The sequence below is a fragment of the Colias philodice genome, chromosome 15 (genome assembly GCF_061535455.1).
Source record: "Colias philodice isolate Cphi_HAF_F1 chromosome 15, ilColPhil1 Martin Lab GWU primary, whole genome shotgun sequence".
NCBI classification, from domain to species: domain Eukaryota; kingdom Metazoa; phylum Arthropoda; class Insecta; order Lepidoptera; family Pieridae; genus Colias; species Colias philodice.
The window spans coordinates 5,533,967-5,559,562 of record NC_143100.1 but is presented as its reverse complement, the minus strand read 5'-3'; the positions used below and the strand labels follow the sequence as shown (position 1 = coordinate 5,559,562).

The following is a 25,596-nucleotide window of genomic DNA, read 5'->3' as shown; positions in this document are numbered from 1 at the left end:
CCCCGGCTTCGCCCGTGGTACATATTTATGTTTTCTCTACATAAGAACCATCCTGGTACTTCAAGGAATATAATAAAAAAAGAATTATCGAAATCGGTCCACCCGTTCTCGAGTTATGCGCTTACCAACACATTTTGCGATTCATTTTTATATTATAGAATTATAAAACTTATATTTAAAATTATAAAACTTAAACTGATTAGTAAATGTAACACATGTTTACGTGATTTAATTTACATTTACTAAAAGTCCATATACATATTGTATGTATCTAGAACTTTTAAAAGCTGCAAAGCTCGCTACATTTTTCAGTGCAGAAGTGTGAAGTGTAGGTCGATTTAATTCATAGGTGATTCCGTCATAGCTTTCAGAAATATTTCGTGATTACTAAAAGACAGGAAGGTTATAGTACTAAAATCTTAAGGTACCTATAGCTACCTAAATTCTTGGAAAAATAAAGTAAAAAGTAAGATACTGGCTATGCCACCGATGTATTATATGAATATAGTTCCTGTTGGCTGCTCCCGTGGGATTTCCGGGATAAAACGTATCCTATGTGTTAATCCAAGTTACCCTCTATATGTGTGTTAAATTTCATTGCGTGAAAGAGTAACAAACACACACACACACACAATCGAATCCCTAAGCACGTTAATTAATAAATATTTAAATCTTGTAAAAACACAATAGCTCTGCGATTTAAAATGTGAACGTGTACACAAGAACATGAATGGGCTAGAATAATGTTTGAAGTGAGTCATTATTACAATTAGCATCGGTTGTGTCTACGAGGTACGGGAAGTTCGAGGGTCGACGCAGGGCTGCGGCGCCTTTGAGCGGTGAAGTGCACTCAATAAGCATCGGTTTACATAACATTTAGCAGCATTCCTTTGACTTTTGTACGCACTTTTATTGGAAAATGAAAACTCTAATCTCATTTCCTTTCGGGGCTCTTCGTTATAAGCGACCAATACCTGATACTGGATATATCGTGACGTAGTTACTATTTAGTTTAATAAATAAATGAGTAGGTATGTGGTATAGGGAATAGGGTATCACTTACCCACACTGGAAATAATACTGCTTTAAGACATAAATATAGGTACATTTTAGACGTAATGGGCCCTTTTGTGGAGAAGGCTATGTCTACAGTGTTTTGTGGTACCTATACGTCGCCAACGCTTTTAGCCTTGGTCTACCCACTTCAGTTCCATTCAGTTTATACATATTTCCTTTTTTACTTTATATAATACTTACCTTTTCAAAAAAATAACATCTCTATATATACCTATTAATTCCCGTGTCACATTGTTAGTTACCTTACTCCTCCGAAACGGCTGGACCGATTATGTGTAACTATATCGGAGAATCGGAGATCTATTTTTCATACCCCTAAGTGTTAAGAGTTAAAGCATATTAGTATATGGGTAGTATTTAAACGAGTGACTGTAAATTTAAAGTTTTAGTTATCAAAAATATTGATTGATTATATTGATTGATATGTAATTATAATTGGGGTAACAGAATTACTAAGTGAGCGACTGACTGCGAGCGATGAAAAATTAATAGATCAGCAACTAACAAACATTAATTTGCGTTACATAAAATACAAAATGAGCAGCTTCATAATATTTGAGCGACCTAATATTAATTGTTTGAGTGACAAAATTACGTCTTGTATTATATTCATTATTTGGCATATGATTTATTTATACTGAGTGGCATTTTATCTTAATCGAGGTATTTCGAATAGAAAAATCACTTTGAAAAATACTATAATGGACAGAGTAGGTACTATCAGTTCAATTTGTTTTTGAAGGTTTTATCAAATAACTATTTGAACAATTTATTCTAGTGTTTTTAGTCGCTCTAGATGAGCGTAATTTAGTCGCTCACTTAGTAATCTATTCGCTCAACTAGTAATTTAGCCGCTCATATAGTAATGTAATCACACAGTTAGAATTCGAATATATCAAATGGATTAATCACAATCCTCCTTTAGTACACTCAATCTGAATTTTATTATCAACTAATATTCGTTGCTTGTTTAGTTTATTTGTCGATTACTCAAATTCATACCGCTCAAGTTATTAAATCAGTATCTCATAATCAGTCTCTCACTTTATTTTCAGTCGCTCGTTTTATTATTCCCCTTAGTATATACACATATAGGCGTAAATAGATAGCTAGACGGCGAAAACCGCCTTTTTTTATATCATTGTAATTCTTTGACTGAGGGTAGTTAAAGTTATACTTATTGTATTTGAAAGTAAGTTATCCGTAGTTTCTCGAAAACTACTGCAAAACGGTGTACAACTCAAGTTTTACGGTTTTATTTATTGTTCATCAACTTTTAGCTTAATACAATCATCCTTACAGATAGGATTATAGAAATTTAACAAAATATTGTTATCTGGCAATTTATTAAAATATAATATCCATCAACAAAGATAAAAAAAGGAATTAATTGATTGAAGAATATCAGAAAGGTGCTCATCGGATGCAATAAATTCTAATTATCAACAGTGCATATCAATTATCAACTCATTTGTATAAATTGTTACTATGCTATGCAATCAGCATGCAGTATTCTGTATTCAAATGGGTTCATGTCTTGAAAATTCGTGACTCAAAAGCAATTATTTCTTTATAGGAATAAATTTTAATTGCTTTAAAAACTATTTGTAGGTATGGATCGTTTATTTGTCTGATGCAAATTTTGAAATGTTTAAGGACAAATTGAGGTTACGTATACCTAGTCATCAATTTTTATTATTTTGCAATCAGAAATAGATAAACAATATTTATCTATACAGATGTCATATATATTATATCAAATGATTGATTTCAGAGATGTACAATATTCCTACATGTCGCCGTCATCTGGTTGAATCTGCTATTTGATTGAATGACTAGCGCTTTCATTGATGACGGCATTTAATTGAATGACTAGGCCGCATGTTGTTTTGATGGAAGGGTGATATTTAAACAATTAGTAGATTAACATGGATTTATTTAGTTTATCAAATGTGTTTCGTGCCGGTGCTGTACTTACTAACAAATCGGTGTTTTCAAACAATACTCTTTAACACAACATTTTAAATACAACAAGCACATTACACTATAGATACATATGTTCACAATATTTAGTATTTTTCAAATCAGCATTGAAGCGAATCGAGTACTTTTAATTCTTAGCACCACAAAATGTTTAATGGTCATTCCTATCACAAAACATAACGATAAACTTTGACAGTCAATAATTAAATGGCTGATGAATAAATTAAATTAGATACTACTACATTTAACAACTTAACTACAAGTTAAGCAATGTAGATCAGAATAATCATAAGTCTGAAACATTAATTTATTGTGTATCAATAAGTGATTGCATTAAATATGAGATAAAATTACATCTAATTTTAAGCTATTATTTACAGAACAGTTAAAACTAGGAATAATCTCATTCAACGTAAAAAATATTTCTCAATGCCCCCGATGCAATAAAACTATGTCGTAAAATTTATGGACACGGTTTATGATTTTACAAAGTATTAATGAGATTCTAAAAAGCTTCTATCGAATTATTTAATAAAAATATGCAAATTAAACGAACCACCGCATGAATTCTTTTCAATGACATGCGGATTTTAATTTAACCGGAAAATAATCTCATTGGTAACATGTGAAGCATTGAGAAACATAATAAATTGTTAAAAATAATGAATTCAGTAATACTTAAGTATTATAATAATATAAAAAATATAGTTATCTATATTTACAATGACAAAATTCTTTTAATTTAGATTAATACTAATCGTATTTAACAGTAAAAGGCCATAATACAGCCTTAAGGCGTAACTGTATAAGAGGCACATACTAACAGTTAAATAGCTATAAAAAAGCTATGAAGGTCCACTCCTCTGAAGCCGAGGCTTCTTCGTTAATTCGTGAAATGAGCCACTAAAGTGAGGGGTAAAATAAGAGTCCGGAACTAACGAATAAAGTCTGAGTATCAGAGAGTTTTTACGATAGTCATTTATGCTTCCTCACGAGTCCCAATATTCATAGTTTCATCGTATTTCCGGAGAAATAGTCCCGTGAGAATATTGCACTTAGTTTATCACAACTTATAAGTAAAGGATTAATTTAAAGCACAATTACGTATACCCAAGAGGGGTAATTCACAAAATAATCACTGGTCAAAAAGTCACTGTCCGTAGGCGTCATAGGCACCGTAGTCTTGGTTTTGCGGTCACAGCAGCGGGACTGGGGCCACCCCGGGAACGAGCGGCTCGGGCACGCCCTGAAGCACGCCTTGGTGGTAGTGGTGGTGGTGCATCATGCCGTTCATCATCTGCTGGTGGTGCAGCATTGTCGCGTGATGCAACTGCGCGTGTTGCAGCGACGCATGATCACCCTTTTCTTTCATTACCACCTCTTCGCGTTTCTTCACTTGTTTCCGCTCTTTGGCTCGGCGGTTTTGGAACCATATTTTTACCTAGAACATAATGAATTATTTAAATTTTGTGTTGGTTGGTTGATGAATGGTGAATGTAGCCTTTTATAGCTAGCAGTATTTTTGTACCAACTTTTATAAGGACTCGAAAGAATTAATATTGCTATTTGACACGTAGCATGATTACGGCTTCTGATTTTGTATTACTATTTTCAATCTGTATTTATAGAAGTATTACAACATTTAGGTAACAATTAGTCCAAAATAAAATAGGTACCTATTTCATCGATACGCCCACTGATATAATACTCAAGACCAGTTAATATAGCAGTCATAAATTAATTTTCTGCAAGCTTGTACCTAAAATTGTAATTTACGACAATGGCTTAAACAGCGATAATTGAAACTTGATTAGCTACTTCAAAATACCTGATTGGAACAAAAGGAATTTTGTATACAGAAAATATTAATTGTACTTGATGCCTACAACCTTTATTGTTCACTAGCTGCTCCCCGCGGTTTCACCCCCGTGACTCCGCTCCTGTTGGTCGTAGCGTGATGATATATAGCCTATAACCTTCCTCTATAAATGAGCTTTCTAACACCGAAAGAATTTTTTAAATTGGACCAGTAGTTCCCGAGATTAGCGCGTTCAAACAAACAAACAAACAAACAATCAAACAAACAAACAAACTCTTCAGCTTTATAATATTAGTATAGATTAATTTTCTGCAAGCTTGTACCTAAAATTGTAATTTACGACAATGGCTTAAACAGCGATAATTGAAACCTGATTAGCTACTTCAAAATACCTGATTGGAACAAAAGGAATTTTGTATACAGAAAATATTAATTGTACTTGATGCCTACAACCTTTATTGTTCATTTGACATTTAAAACTAAGACGATAATATGAGCTTCGTTAAGATTGTGTATAATGTAAGTACCTACCTATATTGCATAATTAATCACAAACTGTTAATCTTAGCAAGTAGGTAAAGTAATTGGAAAGTAAGAATATCTACATATTTTCTTTGATTAGATAATCACAAACAAACGACATACCTAGATTACTTTTTATCCCGGAAGGAACGGGAACTATGCGGGTTTTTCTTTGAAAAAGCGGGCGAAGCCCCGGGCGGAAATCAAGTTTCATTATAAATTAGGTGAGTACTGTTTGATCCATTTCTCTCAATTGAAATTTGAAAAAAAAGGTGTTCTAATTCTGATCAGATCGCAATTTATTATTTGGCGATAATTTATAGGATCAAACAAGATTTTAATTAAATAAATACCTGTCGTTCAGAGAGTCCCAAACTGACAGCTAGCTCAGCCTTCCTTCGAATAGTGATGTACCGACTGTAGTGGAATTCCTTTTCTAACTCCAGCCGTTGATGGTCACTGTATACCACCCTATATTTGTCTTTTGTCCGCGTTTTGCCTGTAACAAATAATGCGAATTAGTACCTAAATAGTGAAATATGTACATAGTTAATTTCGAATTTACGATTCGAAAGTGCTTCTAAAAGAAGTCTAATTGAAAAAATAAATGTTTGAGTTTGAAAGACAATAAATAAACAATGCAAAAATGTCTGTAATTTGTAACAAAAAGTAAGAATACCTAACACTGTTTTAGTTAGAGATTCTCAATATCTAAACTGAATTGTGGTCTTGTAAGTTGTAGGTAGTCGATTCTCAAGCGAAAAGTGTGATTCGTCGAGTATATTATCTAACACCAACCAAGTATATCTAACACCAAGACTCCAGAGGCAAGGCTAAGATTTTTTATTATTAAAATAAATCCTTTGTTTTATTTAAACAGCTGTTGGATAAGAGGATGATAAGATGAATCCAATTGTTTGAGAGAACAGAGATGCCGCGGCTGGGAGCTTAGCGCGGGATCATCGCGGACCACACCTGAAGAGGTTACTCTACTCAAGTACTGTTTGTTTCATAAGCTTTCCTATCTTAATTCCTTCTTTATTATTTACGTTACCAAGTGACAAACGCGAAATAAGAACTACTTTCACTGTTCCCTATTTACCACTTCATTTGGGGTTACGCATCATATCTGAATTCTGAAGGCAAAATTTGTGGTTAAATTGAAGGTTTTTCTTTTTTTATGAATTGATTTTGGCTTCAAGACAAAGCTATATTTAATATTATGTAGGTATTTTTGTAGGTATCCCATCGTTGAGAATTATTGATCCATTTTATATACATTTCAATACTTATCTAAGCTTATCATTTTTTATGGCACATTACATCGCATCGTTTTAAAACAACATTTGAAAATACATATTTATACGTGTACATAATATTTGACTTGAATTTAACCTTTCTACTGTTCGCAAGTAACTTTTATAATATGTAGTTACCTACATTGCATCTATTTTACCGCAAGTTCATTTTACATAATTTGAATTTATGAAATGGCAAATATCTCATCTCCAACATGAGTGGTTGATTAAATGCCTAGACGGTTTAATTCTAATCCATTTTTAATCTCTGTTCTCTTGATCATACACAGCTCAAGGCTCTTATTTGAAGAGCTTAAATCCCAAAAGCGGAAAAACATCCCATGTTTTTCATCGTTATATATGGAAAATTGTAATTTTATTTACACTTTTTATCTGTGTTGTAGATTTCTCAACAAGTAAAATCATCAAGATATGTAGATCTGTTTACACAATACTAAGACAGAGTTGAGGTGTCTGCTTGTGTACTCGGAGTGTGTAAATATTCCTTATCTTGGTATTAGGAACTTCATAAATTACGTTTGTCAGATGCGAGAAACAACGTGGAATTTGATAGAAACGTTGCGTAATAATTTCAAATTAAACATGCACGTTTTAGATGCATTTTTGTATTCTTTTATTTATTGTATGGAGACGGTGACATTACGGGTTTATAACTCATAATTAACAAAAACTATACCCAACAACATTGATGTTATCTTATTAGTAGATATTGCAACTGATAATACAAATAATTCCAAATGGAATATACCAGACGGGAAAAACGATATAAAAATAAACGACCTGTCGTAAATTTCTCACATTATAACAAAACCAAACAATATTGTATGCATATTTAAGAGGTGCATAGATAAACTCTTCAGTGTGCTCGAATGACAGAAAATTATAACTAAAATAAATTTCCTGTAGGGGTGCAAACACAAAGAGAACTAGCGGGTCAAACAAATACCCGCTCTATCTATAGAAGATGCGGTGTTTGATAGCAGCTGTTAATTTTTTGGGTAAACGTCATGTGATGGCTGGACGAGCACCTTGTGAACTTTAGGCCACACATACACGCATATTCTAAACTGTATAAAAAGTTGAATTATATAGAATAATGCAATGCTAGGTATAATAGCTATAATTTTACATCAGACGCATTTGAAACATGACGTCAATTGCATCCATTTAGCACATCAATGCTAGTTAAACAGAATGCCTTCAATATATTTTGCTGATATGTATATGCATTTATTACTCATATCTCAATATTAAATTGTGAAATCGAAAAGACATTAATAATATGAAAAATATTTAAAAATACAAAAATAAGCTTTAGATAAACTTAAAATTATTCATAGAACTTTTCACACAAATACTGTATAGAATCATAAAATATTCACACCTAAGCCATCGTTCTTATACAAATTGTGTAAGGTATATTAAATTTAAAATCAATCTATCTTCCCACCTAATAGAAAATCTAAATATAGCGTTATCATTATGCGTTTTACAAAAAACAGTTGTTTGTTAATAGCAAACAGTGCGGGCGGGCGCGGCGAGCCAGGGCGGATAGGACTTTTACTCGTTTCGTTTGTTATCACGGGCAAATACACTTTCAGATAAAATGGCCTCGCAGTGCATCACTAACGCCATTATTAAAATAGCAGATCTTACGTGTCTTCTATTTATAGCAACATCAATATACAATACTAGAACCTACCATTCGTTTCCAACGGTGTAAAAACTAAAAACCCTCAACTTGTTTCAAGTTTCAGACCTTGTCATTTAATTACATATTGCATATTCTACGACATAAATAAATAGGAACATTAACACAAACAAATTGCAAATGTAAAATAAATTCTTCAACAAACTCAAGATACCTAATGTAATGATAGTAAGGTCACATTATAACAATAGAGTAATTATGATAACGCACTCATTCACCAGATAGATGAGTATTCGGCAATATGAAGTCGCTAATTGAAAAATAATAAACACGCTTCCCATATCGCTGATCCTCCGATTACACGTGTACCTCGATATCAGGAACAGAACGATTGCTTGTCGAACATATTGTAGAACGCGATTTGTGAGGGAAACAATTAATCGACGAGTTATCGGTTACGCTTGCGGCTTTGTCGGCCTACCGAAGTCCGAAATCCTGCTTTCAGTAATGCGCGATTATCGCGAGCGAGTGCGATAGCGGCGCCTTTGAATATGTTGATTCAACCGCACGTCCTATCGCCCGATACCTTCTTGTAAGCGCTTGTAATGTGTTTTTGATGGACGAGGTGCGGCCACTATCTGATATCACGACGATAACATATACATTAGAGACGTATGTGATACATTTTGAGTGGAAACAATCTGGTTTGACACTTCTTAAGTGTCATAAATGCGATTTTCGGAGAGCGGAAGAAATAAGATTTTTTTTAAAGTAAAAATAAACAACACTCATGGTTGGAAAGAGCCAAATAGCGGCTATAAAGCGTCGCTTCGTTAGCTTTATGTGCTGTTTCGCCTCCATTTGGGGTTCGAATTGATCCTACGCCGACGTTCGCGTTGTAGTAACTGTTAACGCCTACATGATTATGAGAGCATCAATTGGTTGTTAAATACGGTTGGAACGTGTTGCGATATTGAAATAATACTTAATTTTATTTAAGAAACATTACTTAATATGCATACAAGTACCTAGATAAGTAGTAAATTAAAAAAAATTAAAACACTTTTTCAGTAAAATACAACACTACCTCAGTAAAATAAGTAAAAAATGTAGGTAGTTTAGAATTAAACCTTCTAAAATAATTGAAACTTGGAAAAACAAAAGATGCCAAATAAAAACAAGAATAAAAAACTTTCAACGTCAAACATATTGAAACACGAAACTATAGAGACATCACAAAAACTGACCAAGAACATCAATTAGTTTCAAGCTTGGACAATTATTACAATGATCGTCTCCTACTGTTCGCCTCTGAATTTTTTGCGAACCATCACCCGCTGAGAAGTAGCCGCAAAACGTCGACTTTCGACACTCTCCATCCATCTTTCTTCATTAGCCCATTTACCATTATCTTTGTATCTTAAATATTGATGGGTTGTTTACAAAGAAGGCGTTGATTGGTTATGCCTTTGACATAATCGGCTTTGTGTAAACTCCCCGGGGGATTGGTGAATGCTCGTTGACAAATGGAGAATGATTTCCATGAACATTCGGGATTGTGCAAACAACGACGTAAGATAAATAGAGATAGAAACGTTTTGTACACATAGAACCCGCTACATAGTCAGGTATAGAAATTGTGAATACTTATTTAAATAAGTCTGCAAATATTACGATAGTGTAATTGATAAGAAGTTGCATTGTTGTGATACAGTATTGAAGTGTGCTTGAAATTAGTTATTAGACCGAGCATATCTAGTTAATTTTTGGGTGGAAAATGATATACTGCATATAGTACCTATGTGCAAAAAAATACACTAAAATTATTACATATAAAGACATCACAAGAACACAAGTATGTAATATAATCATCAATCATGTGTCATTCTATTTTAGTTTCACACAATATAGTACCTAGTAAGTAGTACCTAGCCAAATATTGCTAACTAAAAATACTTTACAAAAGCAAGTCACGTCCAACCCATTGAATAGTCACGAAATAGCGCACAAATACCGGTGCACTAAATAAAGACAATAGCTAAGTAAAATTACAGTTTCGCGCTGTTACGAGAACTTGGCAAAGATTTAACTTGTTCGAGTCCCCGGGGGGCCGTTGTCCGTGATTGTCGCCGGGAGCATCCCCTTCTATCCCGGCTTGGCCCGGGATTAATTGTTCACACCATGCATTCGCTCCCAAGGCACGCGTTAAAACTGAATCGTTCTACAAAGCATAAAATAACATCTAAGTAATGTTATGCTCGATGATAATTGCGGGAGCGTTGTTCGAGAATGCGAATGACAAAGTTAATTGCTCTTGAGGTTTTATGCGTTATTTAAAACAATGTTGGACGTTTTAATAAATGTTGCGGTAGATTTATGTGTCTGTATTTAAATTCGGTATAATAAGAGATGTTATTTTGTAACACAACATTAAAAGTTAAGACGCATATAGGTTTAATTAAACAGAAGCGGTCATAAATATTAAAACCTCTACGAATAATAATTATTATTTGTAGGAAATCTATAAAAATGAAGTATAGGTTAATTACTTAGGTATTTTAGTAACTATGTGAATACCTATGATGAATATTTAGATATTTATATACATATTATGATTATATTATTCTTTCTAATGTGCAAAGTTCAGGTTGTTATGACGTAAAGTATAAGAAGGTATTGGTTACCTTGAATTTAAATCCATCATCCTATATCATTTACATACAGGGTGTCCCAAGAAGTATGGATATATGCCAGGAGGTAGAGGACCTATAGGGCTATCCGAATCACCCCCATGTATGTCATGCGATTTTTCGTATTTTCGGAGTTATGACTTTTTTTTTTAATTTTTACATATTGCCGAGTACGATGAGATGATTTATACCTACCATAAACGTGACTTATTGCGGTAAATGCTTGCTTTTTTTTGTGTGCTAATCTGAAAGATAGGCCAATTCAGTATGGTAACATTTTCTATCGTTAGATCGAATGGAATAAAAAAAGAATTGAATGCCAAGAAAGATAAAATTACCCAGTATGTTCACAACTTCAAGGACCCGTAAAAAATAAAAATATGACATAAAAAAAGATTTTCGTTTGGCTTTTGAAAACTTGCTCTATCTATCAGGTAGCTAAAAAAAATAATTTTATAATAGAATTTGAACTCTCTATCTATCTATCTATATATATACCTACTGAATTGGACGATCCATCTTTGCCAAAAGAATCATTTGCCTATCCTCGCGAGCAGTGATTTTTCAGGGTCGAGCTCTTCAGACACTTGATCAGAACTACCATGCTTTTTGAAATAGACTATAACATTTGATATCTTTTTATCAAATACTCTAAATGATTTTCAATTTTCCTTTAACTCTAGTTTTTGTCAAAATGTAAATGTAAACTTAAAAATATTTTTCTTGTTGAAAAATGTTTACCCATTTTTACTGCAAAGTTAATTAATAATACAAAATGACAAAAACAATCGCTTACCTCAGAGTTAAAAAATATTCACACATTCAGACAATATAGGTAGCATTGGCGAAATAAAAGTTCAATTTTCATTGTTACAAATAAAATAATACTTAAATTAATTGTACAGAAAGTTTATTTCCGTTATTCCGATATCCGATAAAAAATAACAACTTTAAAAACCTTGCATGTTATTCGAAGGTTTCCTTTGGGTTAAATAAAAAATACCTACATAGGTATGCCTATATTTTTATATATTTATAAGACTTTTAATGTAGGTAGGTATATTTACTTGTTATATTTAAATAATAAAATACATAATATCAGTCTTTAACTATCAATATTTTATTTTAAACAAAACTGAGTCAACGACTGACTACTGAATAATCTGGATGTAACTTTTATATCTATTGTTAAAAATATTACATACCCATTATAATAATTCCTTCATCATTGAGTGTACATGAAAATAGATAAAGTGTGATTAAATCTCATGTTATTAATTATTCATTGTACAAAAATAAAAACAGATTGATTGATTGGTTGCTGATTATAGTCCGGGATACATCGCCCATTTTTGCAAGTGATTACTATCAAGCTAATTTTTCGTGAGTAGCTTTATTTTGATGAGATGCCCAATAATTTCATGTACGAAACTCTCGATTGTGGTAGCTTACAGAGGTAACAAGGATAAAAATTTTTGATTTGACGGTTCTCAAATATTTATTACGCAATTTGTAGGACAATATGTCTGTTGAATTATATACGTATTAAATAAGTGAAAATAAAAAAATCTGCTGGTTAGTAATCATTTATGATGACTTCGTTATCGATACACATTGGAAAGGGGGACTCTTTGATCAAACCATAGATTTTGTAGGACAAATATTTTTTCGAATAATTTAGATAATTATCTTGAGATTGAATAAAAAAAAACATTCAGTTAGTAATTAATATTTGAGAACCATCAAATCAAAATATTTTATCCTTGTTTCCTCTGGTAGCTACCACAATCGAGAGTTTTGTACATGAAATTATTGGGCATCTCATCAAAATAAAGCTACTCACGAAAAATTAGCTTGATAGTAATCACTTGCAAAAATGGGCGATGTATCCCGGACTATTACAGCACAATAGGTATGCTCAATGCTCATAATATTTATAGGATACTCTTATAATAGATATAATTTAATCTGTGATTTGATTTAGATTAGATTTCATGTTCCTAATATGGAAAGAAGGAAAGACAGAAAAAAACGTTTATTTAGCGAGACAGTGTGACACAGTTAATTTCTTTTTTCCAGAAAATATAATAATTGATGTATAATTTTACTATATTTCTACCTATACCTATGTGTGCTTGTGCAGTCTCTCTTTCATTATTTACGTACCTATAGATAGATATGTAATATTAGGAAATCTTATTATGTGAACAATTCCTACTCCCAACCTACCTACTTTAGTTAACGAACAATTATTTTCTGTAAATGTATGCTGTGATTGCTGGCTGCTTTATTTGTGGGAAGCTTTAAACTAAAACTAAACGTTATATATCCTCACAGTTAAAAAAATAATAATCTACATAGTTGCTATTTTGATTTCTTCTAATTTATTTGGCTCAATAGTTTAAAAATTAGGTTTTCTCCTTAGATATAAAGATACCATAATTGAAAATACATATAATATACATAGGTAATGTACCTAGAAGAATTTTATCTTTGAATCAAACCCAGGACCTCTCGGTTCTACGCTCACGCGTCTACCACTGTACCAAGGAGTAAATTATTAGTAAATTATTATGTAGTAAATTATTTTTTTGAAAAACAAGGTCATAAGGAAGTTTCACTTCTTACGTGTGTACACTAGTACACGCACACATTATTTTTTTATTTTATTTTTGTGATTTTCTTATTAAAAATTGTTGTTTTTTTGAAGTGAAATATCACGGAGTAAGGTGACGATCTTGGTATCTTTGAATCTTGCCAAAGAAGTTTCATTTCTAAGTGTAACACGTGTGCTCGGTGCACACGCTCTTTTTTTTAAGTGTTATACTGTAGGTAGGTACTACGCTTATATTATAATTTAAACGTTAAAGGTAAGGTATTGTGTTGTTTAATTATTCCAATAAAACAAGCGATTGTTAAATGACTGTTAAAAATGAAAGCCAATAGCCGCGTCCAGACCGGCTGAGCGCGGCTCGGGAGCCGCGCTCAGACTTCCTGCTCGCGAGCCGTGGCACCCGAGCTAATTGTGTAAAGTTCCGAGCCGCGCTCGCGAGCCAAGGTGAGCCGGTTTGAGCATTCAGTTTCTCTCCGTATAACGATGGAAAACCACGTATTATAGATGCTGCGGCGCTTGTGTTGTCTGGATATATCATAAAAAAAAGAAAAAAGAAACGAAAACTGGATTAAAAAATTGTACCAAAACCGAAATTTTTATTTAAATGATCTGGATCTTTCGAATCCCATAACATTTTGAAGCTTCCGTAAAGTTGTATTAAGCGAATACTGTCTTCTTTATCCATTTTTGATTCTGGCTCGCGAGCGTCGTTACGTCCGTCCACACCGGGCGAGCAGCTCAGACTGAGCCGCCTTTGAGCATCGCCAAAAACCGACAACGCATGGCTCGGGGCTGAGCGGCGCTCGGCCGAGCCAACGTGTGCCCGAGGAAGCCCGAGCGCCGTCCACACCGGCCGAACTATTGGCTCGCGAGCGGGACTCGCGAGCCGCGCTCGGTCGGTCTGGACGCGGCTAATGACAGTTAAAAGTGTCAGATTCCGTACGAACAGGTATTTTTTGTAGCACTTGGTATCCATTGTTAAAATCCCTAAAACTCACTTATCAGACACTGTATTTATGTAAACTTGTTTAACGTTGCTGTAAATAACTGGTAACTATTAGTGGCCAATCGATAGCATACAAATTTTATTCATATTTATCAAAGATTTTTGTGGTCTTTGTATGTAACAAAGACCACAAAAATCGCAATTTGACGCGCTTAGCGCATCCAATTGCAATCCAGTAAACCTAGATTTTTCGACCTTCCTTATACCGGATATTATATCTGGTTTCTTCGTGTCATCACAATTTTAAGCTTAAGGTCAAAGAATGAAGAAATCAATTGAAATATCTGCGGTCTTTAAATTTTGATTTTTAAGCGATAGGTAGGTACTTAAATAAAGGAGATTACCTGACAAGCTTCTTTATTTTGTTTATTTTAAATCACATTCCCTAGAACTTACTTTAACTTATGAGGAATATTTAGAACCAACTCAGTTTAAAAATAACATATCTATACATATTAAATGAAATCATAGGAAATGCAGGGGCGTGATCTACAATCGATATCGAAGCCAAAAATATATAGGTATACCTACTTAGTTTTTAGAATTGTGTCTTTTGTCCTTCTAAACTAAAAAAGTATAGAATGAATTAACTTCAAATTTGGTACAGAAATAGCTTGAGACCTAAGAAATGACATAGGATAGGTTTTGTCCCGGAAATCCTACAGGAACAGGAACTACCTATGCAGGTTTTTCTTTGTCTTTCGGCGAAGCTGCCGGTCTGTACCTATAGGATACCTAGTTCAAAAGTTAAATCATTTGTCTGAAAAGACATTGGAAACAGAGGCAAAATTCGATACCTAATGCGGTAAAAAGCATTTTTCGCATATTTTTTTAGATGAACTTGTGAATTCAATTTTGAAAACTTTAACTTTTTTTTAAGGAAACTTATCTAGATACTTACCTAATTAATAATACTGATAATACCTAGTTAATAACCGTGTACTTTTGATTTTTTAGTGACAATGTGTTTTAAAATATAATCCGTAGCTTTTTATACGTCTTTTACTTGGGTAGGTAAGTATGTAGTAGGTAGTAAATACCTAGTAGGTAGTTTCTAGTTTATTACAGGTAGTAGTGGCGGGCACCTATTGAATGATTTGAAGATTAAACATGGTAAGTATCTAATATCTATCCTCGCGCATTATTTTCTTCAAAATGCAGGCTATTTATTTTGGATTGACACTATTGATGTAAAACTTGAAGGAAAATTACCTCGGAGTAGCGTAAACAGTGGCTATTTTATATCTTTGTATTTTGTTGCGTGTTTTCTGTTGATAATATCTTGTAATTTTACTCTAATAGGTACCTACTTAGGTATATGAGGTTAGTAGATAAATAAAAATGATGCTCTCATAGTAATAATAACTGCATTTAGGTAGGTCCTACATTAGTTAAAAATGAGAAAAATACTTATAAATTAATAATTATGTTGTTAAAGTTAGCCATTTGCCATCTAACGAGACAAATAGAGTGGCATAAACAATAACAAGAAGGAATCTTCATAAGATGCCGCTCATTTTCTTGGAACAATAACCGAGTAAGCTTCAGCCGTAATAACAATTAGCTGCCATAAAATTTATTACTTACCTACATTATCTGACCGACAATGACCTGTTATTGTTTGTAAATAGACAACCCTGCATAAATTATTATAGTTTACAACAATAGTCGGCACGAAAACCTTAGAATTTAGATCTTTGGTGATAAGGAATTGTATTTTCCTACCCTGGAAATTTTTGGTATAGGGTTTACCTACCTAGTTCAATAATTTTATGGGCAAACAAACAATTTAAATAACATTATTTACATAATATTGTTTATAACCTGTATGTAGCTACGCTTTCTTTTTTATACTTAGATTTGAGTGGAAGTGGGTAAAGTAAGAATTAGAACGTCACTAGTTAGGTATTTAATTGATTTTTATGTATTAGTTATAGGTAGGTTAGGTAGCTGTATTCATTGGTCCGTTCGCGGCTCGTGCTCGTTCGAAGGATCCATAATATTGCGATAATTGTTACACCTAGCAATAACATGTACTTATTATTTAAACATTCAACTTATGTACCTTATCGTTTTATTTAGCAATTGATAAATATGTAGGTAGTAACCTCAACTTATAATTAATTTTGTTATGTCCTTGCTTTTGACTTTCACATCCAGATGTTGCCAATTTGATACATATTTTATTGCGTTCTAACTAAATTCAATAACATAAGCACGGCAATATGAAGGTAGACAAAAATAAAAACCTGGATTTGGCTGTGATTGGTAGCTTGGTTTCTTCATCCATTCGTAGGGCGAACGAGGCGGCGCCGGCGGCTGTGACGGCCTCGAGCCAGGGGAACCTTCGCTGGGACTCGCCAAATCTCCTCTCGCCGGCGAAGGCATTTCAGCAATATCTCTTTCACCCGGCTCTCTTTTAAAATGATGAGGATCCGTGGGCCACTCTGCCGTCGGAGCGCCATTCCAAGCACACCACTGCTGTTCTTCGAAATTCTGATGCTGCCAACCGTACCACCCGCTCGCGCCGTACTGTCCCTTGCCTTGGTACATGGCGAGCGGATTAACGTAATTCACCATTGCTCGATCACCGTCCTAGCATCGCACATACACTCGCTGTCACAACACTACCGTGCACCGGTTCGAACACGTACAATACAACGCACGGGACATTAGCCGACTGAAAATGCAAAGGTAAATTGCTGTTGAAGCGAGAACGGAGCGGGCCGCGTGACTGTGCTGAGAGGGGCGGAAGGCGGCCGCAGTTCAGCCAATAGGGAACGCTTTTGAATCCCCGCCTCACTACCGACTCGCCCGTCGCGCCCCTTGCTATCAATTTGCCTAATTATGTACAACAAAAATAATGGACAGCGCCGTAATGAACTCGGACTGAACTCAGGTACTTTTTTACTGCAAAGGGATTGTTAATAATAGCGTTTGGTGTGATTCATTTGCATATTCGGGAATCAAGATTTAGATTTTAAAATTAACGAATTAAGAAAACATTAAATTAAATATAGAAAAGTACCTACAGGTAGGTACCTATCAACTTACGCCTTAATTAATTTTATTTAATTCCTTTACGGTTTATTTTTTCTTCACATAAAAATGTCCTTAGATAGGTAGGTACCTACCTATAGGTATACACATTAAATTCATCCTTTATTAGGTAAGTTATAAAGTTTATAGGTCTACTTATTTTTTACAAAATACCTATAGGTATAGTATATTTTAATATCTTCCTATTAATAGGTAATTCCTTCTAGTTAGGTACCTAGGTACCTATTTTTTTTAACTGTTTTATAGGTCTACTACCTACCTAAGTAGTTGATATTAAAAATATACAAATAAGAGGGATGTGACAAATTCCCCTTCAGCTGAAAATACGTCAAAAAATTCCCACCTCATTAAAAATAAAATTTCAAAACTCCCCATAGTCGATCCGAACCTAGATCGATTCACCGGGGTAATAATAGAATGAGACCGATTTTATAATAAATTTAGTCTATATTAAAAATGGATTTGCTGGAAAAATCCTGGACAGGATATTTTTTTTTAATTAACTAATAATAGTTACCTAGGTATTAAATTTTTTTTTTTTTAATTTTGCATTTTATTGGCCAGCCGAACTAGGTTCGGATCTTCTACTAGGTAGGTACCTAATACATACCTATAGGTACTCCGGTAGCCGGTAGGTACCTACCTACCACCCACTTGGAAAATTGTAGGTATTTTGTGATGTTAACCCCAACGCAAAGCTTTATCATAAAATTGCCATAAAAAAGACCAAAATTGGAAGGTTCAAAAATTCCAACTAGACATTGGTGCAGATTTACTGCTTTACCACAGTAAAACTTACATAGGTAGGTACCTATACTTAGATGGTATCTATGTACTTACTAAACGACATTCAAGATTCAAGAAAAATACTAAAGTAGGTAATAAAATCTATTATTTATCTATCCTACTAATATTAGGTAGGTACCTAACTACCTATAGGTAAAGCTGAGAGTTTTACTTAAACGCTATAGGTAATGTCAGGAACCACCTATGTGTCAGAAAGACTTTCTAGAAGTTACTAGTTAGTTAGTTAGACTTTCTAGAATACCTACTGGTGATAGGTATTTATTTCCCGTTTTTCTTTTTTTTTGTATTTTTAAATTCCTAGGGTGTTCCTAGGTCCCTAATTTATCCATAATATTGTAAAGGCCAACTGATTGTTCAGGTAGATACTATAGATAATACTAGGGTAAAACGAGGATAGATGCCCCACTTTTTGAAATAGCCTCATAGGTAATTTTAATAATATGTATCTTATACGAACACTTTGTATGAATATATAGCTAGGTTAATTATCTGTTTTGATGTTTTGAATTACTATATGTATTTTTTATCCTATCATTTATAGATATTGTGTTATAAACATTTTTGTAGAACACTTTTTTTGAGAATAGATGCCTACCTATATGGATAGTTGCCCCACCATGAAAATACTAAGGAGGATAGATGCCTGCAGAGTGGGATAGATGCCTTACATACTCTATAAACGCGAAATCTAATAAAATTTATATGATAAACCAGCAAATGTCATGTTAACATAACTAACTCTAGTTGTTCTGTTGTCCAAGAATATACCTACTTGCGCTCGCACTCATTGTTTTCTTTTGTATTTTCGTGGCGTGGTTCTGCTGCAATCAGTACCTACCTATAAGGTAAAATCATTAATATATAAGTATACATAACAAAAAAAAGCAAATTTAACACGTAAAATCGGTTAACATAGAGAAAACCTCTGACAATAACATGTATAATATTATACCTATGTATTGAGGGATAGATGCGCTTAGGGGCATCTATCCTTCGAATAAACGGGGCAACTATACTTTTTGACCTATTCACGAAATTACGAAATTATTTAGAGCGTAGGTAAGTATTATCATAACAAGGTATAGTATTGAGTCATCTATTCTGTCGTAGGTAGGTATTATTGTATGAAGTTGGTGTGAACTATCGATGACATACCTAATACTTATTATACACACCAAAATAAATCCTGCAACTGTACTTCGCAACTTCGATGTGTGGGAGGAGTGGATAGGTACCTTACCACAGTAGGTACATATACCTAATATTATAATACCTACTGTCACACTGTGACCTCACAGTTACGTAATCATTTAGATATTTAGATGCTCAGAACTCGAAAGTTTAGGTAACGTTTAATTATGCATTTCTGAATGTGAATCATAATATTTATGTGAAGCAATGGTGAAAATAAAATTGCAGCGTAACGACACACTTCTTTATTTTGAAAGTTCTAACAAGAATGATCCACGTTTAACAATGGCCAGCTAATATATAGGCTTATCCCCTCCGCGTGGCTGGCTGGTAGGCATGGCGGTGGCATGGCGGCTGGCAGGAGGGGATGTCAACATGGCGGCTTGGCTTGACGGCGGTGACAGGCGACGTCACGTCCGTTACCACAGAACACATATTACTGTCCGTTACACTCGGCCATCCTGAAACAGTTGTTCCCACAGGAACAACAAAAATAATTAGCTCTCTAATAAATCAATAAGATCTTCGGTTTCCATTTGCTCATCCGAACTGCTAGCACTATCAGAAACTGTAACAATACTTTTATAGGGCCTCAACGAATCTGCAGCTACTAACCCACTAAAACTCTATATACTTCTAATTTGGTACCTATCATTGCCCAATACTTTCGTTACGACATAAGAACCGGAATGCAAGTCAAGTTTAGTGTTAACTTTGGATGCTGAACAAGTAGGTGCTTGACGCGTTAGCAATAAATCACCCTTCTTATATATGTGAGCGGATTTTCGTTTCCTATCAAAGTTACGTTTCATTCTAGCGCTCGCTTTTAGTATCCTGACATTGCACCATATAAAACCAATCCGCTACTTCGAGACGATTTACGTTCATAGTGTCTACCAGTGGCGGTACGTTCATACAAGCCGAAAAGCCCGGCTTGCCTTAGAAATTCGCTACGAGATAGGAAAATAACCAAATTCACGTTTGAATATTCGCGCGCAATGAGCAGTTCATAATTTGCTCCGAAATTCAATGAAAACTCACCTACAATATAATATATAATACGCCTAGCATAAAACAATGACGAATTCGAGTAAACTTTTAAGTTCATCCTTCTTCCTATCAGAATAAGGTCGTACCTTTTATTTTGACGTTACAATCTAAATTGGATGGATTATAACATGTAGTTGTCTCGCTTGCACGCGTGGGCTTTTACCGGGCTTTGCGCTCATCTCTTCTAACGTATGAAATTTCGTCTAAGTAGCTACATACCTAGCCATAGAATTCTATAGCAATCTGTATGGAAAATAAAGCTACGATAAAGCCCGGCTTTAACAGTGTGAAGATAGTTACGATTGCGCGAACGAACGTCGTGAATATTATTGTTATTAGGTATAGTTTGTTTGAGCGGGTGATTATATCGGTGTAATTTAGGTTATGTTTTTCGAATTTTGTGATAAAATGAGTGTCGCGACAGCAGATTGTGTTGTAAATTGTGATGGTTTGCTTTGTGCTAAGGGGGGGAAAGGTAAAATCATTAAACTTTACTGAAAAACATCAATTAATTTCTTCATAAAAACCAACTCCCGATTTGTGCATTACCCAAACAGCTAGTAACTAAGTCACATAAACGAAATTTTAATTAAAATATGTTTACGAATTAATCGATTTCATGAATAAGAATTGCTTAGAAGCCCCAGCTGATGAAACTTGCACATTTGGTACTTGGTAGTTATGATTTCTGCTAGTAGGTATAAGGTAGTTCTTCCACGGAGCGTGCTTTCTCATCGTTAAATCGAATTCATAGGTACGTATTTAAGAAATACACAAGGCCAAGAACGCCTTATTGAATTATCAATAATTGAAAGTTGTTAGGTAATTGAATTCTAAAACAATCACCTACTTTCTTCCGATTCCGATTCCGATGTTATAAAATCTTTCCTTCAGAAGATCGCCGTTTTGAATTATTAGAATATAAATGATCTGTTCAATTTTATTAATAATATAATGTCATACAGTTTAATAATTATAATTTATCGATTTTAATGATAAACGTTTGACTCAACTGTTAGCGGGCGCGCGTGAAAATTTAGAAGATTTGATTCGGTAATTACACAGTATAGGTACCTTAGGAAGGTTTCTAATTCAAGAAAAGGGTACCCAGCAAAAACTTTGAAAACTTTGGGCTTGCCCAGTCCTTACACCCTAGGCACGCCACTGGTGTCTACTGGATGTCTACTTAACGCATCTACATGTTTCATTCGTTCCCCCGGCCTATACTCTACGCTTATATCGTTATCTTGTATAGAAAGCCACCACCTTGCGATACGTGGTATAATGTCACGTTTTGTAAGCGTAGCGCGGACTGCTGTACAATCAGTAACAATCTTAACCCTTTTTTCCTACTATATATACGCGAAAATGACGCAAGGATTCTACAACGGCAAGAGTTTCAAGTTCATAACTATGATACATGCTTTCCTCTTTACTTGTCACCCTACTAAAATATAAAACGGGTCGCAACGTACCATCAATCTGCTATTCCTAATTTACACACAAAGCACAGGATCGTACAAAGCTAACACAGGCTCGGAACACAAACACTTTTTTAATTGTTCGAAACTATTGTTTTGATCACTACTCCATATCCACGAAGCTTTCTTTTTAGTTAAATCGGTTAAAGGGCGGGCAATGATAGCAAAATTGTAAATAAACTTACGAAAATAACTACACAACTCGATAAATTGACGCACACTATGAACATTGGTCGGTGTTGGAAAACGAGACACCGCTAATAACTTTGAATCGCCCGGTTGAATACCCTTAGCCGATATTTTATGACCTAAATACGTTATTTCATTTTGCAAGAACGAACACTTAGGGCGTATTCAGAAAGAAAGCTTGAAACTTATAAGCGCTTATCGGCGCTTGTCATGTTCATATATTTTCCTGCGTGGGTTACCAGCACTGACAGGAAAATATATGAACATGACAAGCGCCGATAAGCGCTTATAAGTTTCAAGCTTTCTTTCTGAATACGCCCTTACTCATGTTTAATTTTCAATTGTCTACTTCAAGTTTGACAAGTACCGCTTGCAAAATATCGCCTGACATAACGTCATTCGAGGGTAAGAGTAAATCGTCCAGAAATGCCAAAATTTCACGTTTACCATGTTTGTTTTTAACATTATTATTTTTAGTTCTACCTACAGATTCAACTATTTTATTTATCAACCGCATAAAAACGGATGGCGCGTTCGCTAAACCGAATGGAATACGAGTGTACTCGAAATGACCCTGAGGTGTTATGAATGCAGTTTTGTGTGTATCTTCATTACTAACACCACAGACTAATAATAATATACTACGTATACAACACGTAATTATTGATGATGGCCTTGAACCATATCTAAACTCGTAAAATATTAATTGTGGCCCGCTAATTTCGAAACCTGATCGTCTATGTTTGGCAATGGAAATCTATCTTTTACGGTAATAGCATTTAAGGCACGGTAATCAACACACATCCTACTGTCACCGTTTTTCTTTTTGACTAAAATGACCGGAGATGCATAACTAGATTCAGACTCTTTGATAATCTCGGCATCTAATAAATCACTTTAGGCTGAACTACTGCTTGTTCGCTATGCGATAATCGATAAGGCTGGCGGTAAATAGGCTGATTACTAGTGAGCTTTATTATTAGCATTATAATTGGCAAATCTATGGCAAGCAAGGGTAAGGTACCTGGCTATTTGGCTGTAGTGGAGACTCCTGGCAGCTTTCAGCCCTGGTTAGGACCTCTCCCGGCGGCCACACGATAACCTCGCAGCCCATGTTGATGACTTTGATGTACCCGTCTTCACCAGTGAGCAGGGTGGATGGAAGAGAGTAGGCCACTCCCTGCAGCTCATGATGCCGAGGCGGTGTAACCACACCGTTGCCGACCTTATTTCCGAGAACCCGCACTTGAATGATGGAAGAGCCAGGTGGAAGTCTCTCTTCGTTGACTGTGACGACTTTAAAGCGATCATGGTCTTCGATAGCCTCAATATCGCAAATGGGATTGGGATCTTGAGTACGATTAAATTTGATTATGCCTTTGCTAACTGTCAATGTCATACCTTCGCTGTTGATGACAGGCTGACCGATTAAAAGATTAACATCGGCCATTTTGATGCTAGACAAGTAGGCGTGGCATTTCATGGTTATACCGTCAATTTCTAATTGAAATTCGACTTCTCCACGACTCGTTGAGAGTCCACCGGAGAATCCTTTTAAAATGACACTCGTCGGTTTGACATCCAATGACAATGCGTTCGATACTTGTTCGTTTAAAACGTTAACTTGACTGCCGGTATCAATGTATGCTTTCACGTGGATGCCATCGACTTTAACGACCTTTTTGTATATTTCATTATAAGGGCGTAGTACATTTACTTCTTTTATGTTGTCGGTTGAGATAGATCTTCTATTTTCCGTGGCAATTGTAGAACAACGTGAAGCAATGTGTCCCTTGTTTCCACATTTATAACATGTACGTGTGTCAGGTAGGGAGCAATCACGCAGTAAATGACCAGTTTTCTTGCATCTCGGACACGGGTCTGTTTCGACATTGGGTGGCATTGACTTTTTATCCAGGTGAGATGGCCTACTCACCAAATTTTTATGAAACCTTGTGTCGATAGGTAAAGTACGGTAGTCGTCAAGTGCACATAAAAATCCTTCGTAAAGCTCTCCTGGCGTGTGGCATTGGAAGGCTCGAGCGTTAGCTTGTAGCGATAGTGGCAGACCACGAATGATACAGGAAACGCTGGCGCTATCGGATAACTTGCACCGGAAGCACATGGCGATTTTATCTTGATAGTATTTTGTCATCGTCTCTGTAGGTTGCTTTTTCCTTTGTAGTAATTCTTCAAGCATGTTTCCATAATCGCGATATCGAGGAAATGCTCGCAATAGCATATCCTTCCATTGTTCCCACGTGTAATCGTAGTTCTCTAGACGATTATACCACTTATTTGCTTGACCTCGCAGCTTATCTTGTAGGTAATAAGGATTTAGTTGTATCGTCCCATCCATTTATTTCCCCAATTTGGTCAATTTTACGAATCCATGCTTGTACCGTGCATTCCTCACTATCAGGGTCAAATTCCGGGATTAAAGATGCAGCACGATGGACTTTTGACTTATTTGGAGCTTGGGGGTCATCTTCCAGGTTGCGTAGAGCCTTTACTACTTCTTTTTCCAGCAGATTCTTGAGCAACTTCCGTGCAGGCGGTGAAGAAGTACCCTCATCTTCCTCCGACATTGATTCGTCAGGAGGTCGACAAACTTGTGGTCGACGTCGTTTCATCCCACTTCTGATTTGTGAAGCAATGGTGAAAATAAAATTGCAGCGTAACGACACACTTCTTTATTTTGAAAGTTCTAACAAGAATGATCCACGTTTAACAATGGCCAGCTAATATATAGGCTTATCCCCTCCGCGTGGCTGGCTGGTAGGCATGGCGGTGGCATGGCGGCTGGCAGGAGGGGATGTCAACATGGCGGCTTGGCTTGACGGCGGTGACAGGCGACGTCACGTCCGTTACCACAGAACACATATTACTGTCCGTTACATTTACGATATATGTACATACACCTAGGTAGGTAAGTACATATTATCAAACCTATGTAGAAAACGGCACTCTATGAAATGAAATGAAATTTTAGTGAAATGAAAATATGTTCGTCGATAAATCCTAAATGAAATGTTAGTCAATCGAGCAACAGCTCTCTTTTCTGCAAAATAAAATATTTACCTACCGTGAAATATATGCCAACATTGCCCACTTTTTTGAATAATTTCAATTTTCGC

The 25,596-nt window shown here is 35.0% G+C and overlaps 2 protein-coding genes across 3 annotated transcripts; both read right to left on the bottom strand.

The window, feature by feature from the left end:
* Positions 1–2,996: 2,996 nt before the first annotated feature.
* cad (caudal type homeobox) lies at positions 2,997–17,391 on the bottom strand. 2 transcript variants are annotated; one of them, XM_089703986.1, is made up of 4 exons: positions 16,931–17,391; positions 12,267–12,281; positions 5,755–5,900; positions 2,997–4,501 (listed from the first exon to the last, which is right to left on the bottom strand). In XM_089703986.1, the coding sequence occupies exons 1-4, from the start codon at positions 17,259–17,261 to the stop codon at positions 4,256–4,258; spliced, it is 738 nt and encodes a 245-aa protein (XP_089560112.1). In that variant the 5' UTR covers positions 17,262–17,391; the 3' UTR covers positions 2,997–4,255. The 2 variants fall into 2 exon arrangements, with proteins under 2 accessions (XP_089560112.1, XP_089560113.1); XM_089703987.1 differs by lacking the exon at positions 12,267–12,281.
* A 2,578-nt stretch (positions 17,392–19,969) lies between these two features.
* On the bottom strand, positions 19,970–25,047 carry LOC149482221 (uncharacterized). Its single transcript, XM_089704102.1, has 3 exons — positions 24,846–25,047; positions 23,484–24,778; positions 19,970–20,200 (listed from the first exon to the last, which is right to left on the bottom strand). Exons 1-3 carry the CDS (start codon positions 25,045–25,047, stop codon positions 20,186–20,188), a joined length of 1,512 nt encoding a protein of 503 aa, XP_089560228.1. The 3' UTR covers positions 19,970–20,185.
* Between the last annotated feature and the right edge of the window lie 549 nt (positions 25,048–25,596).

Coding starts and splice junctions, on each gene's coding strand:
- cad (XM_089703986.1), bottom strand. CDS start 17,261: ATGGTGAATTACGTTAATCCGCTCGCCATGTACCAAGGCAAGGGACAG. Junction 4,502..5,754: donor TGGGACTCTCTGAACGACAG/GTATTTATTTAA, acceptor ATTATGTTCTAG/GTAAAAATATGGTTCCAAAA.
- LOC149482221 (XM_089704102.1), bottom strand. CDS start 25,047: ATGTCGGAGGAAGATGAGGGTACTTCTTCACCGCCTGCACGGAAGTTG. Junction 24,779..24,845: donor CACGGTACAAGCATGGATTC/GTAAAATTGACC, acceptor ATTACCTACAAG/ATAAGCTGCGAGGTCAAGCA.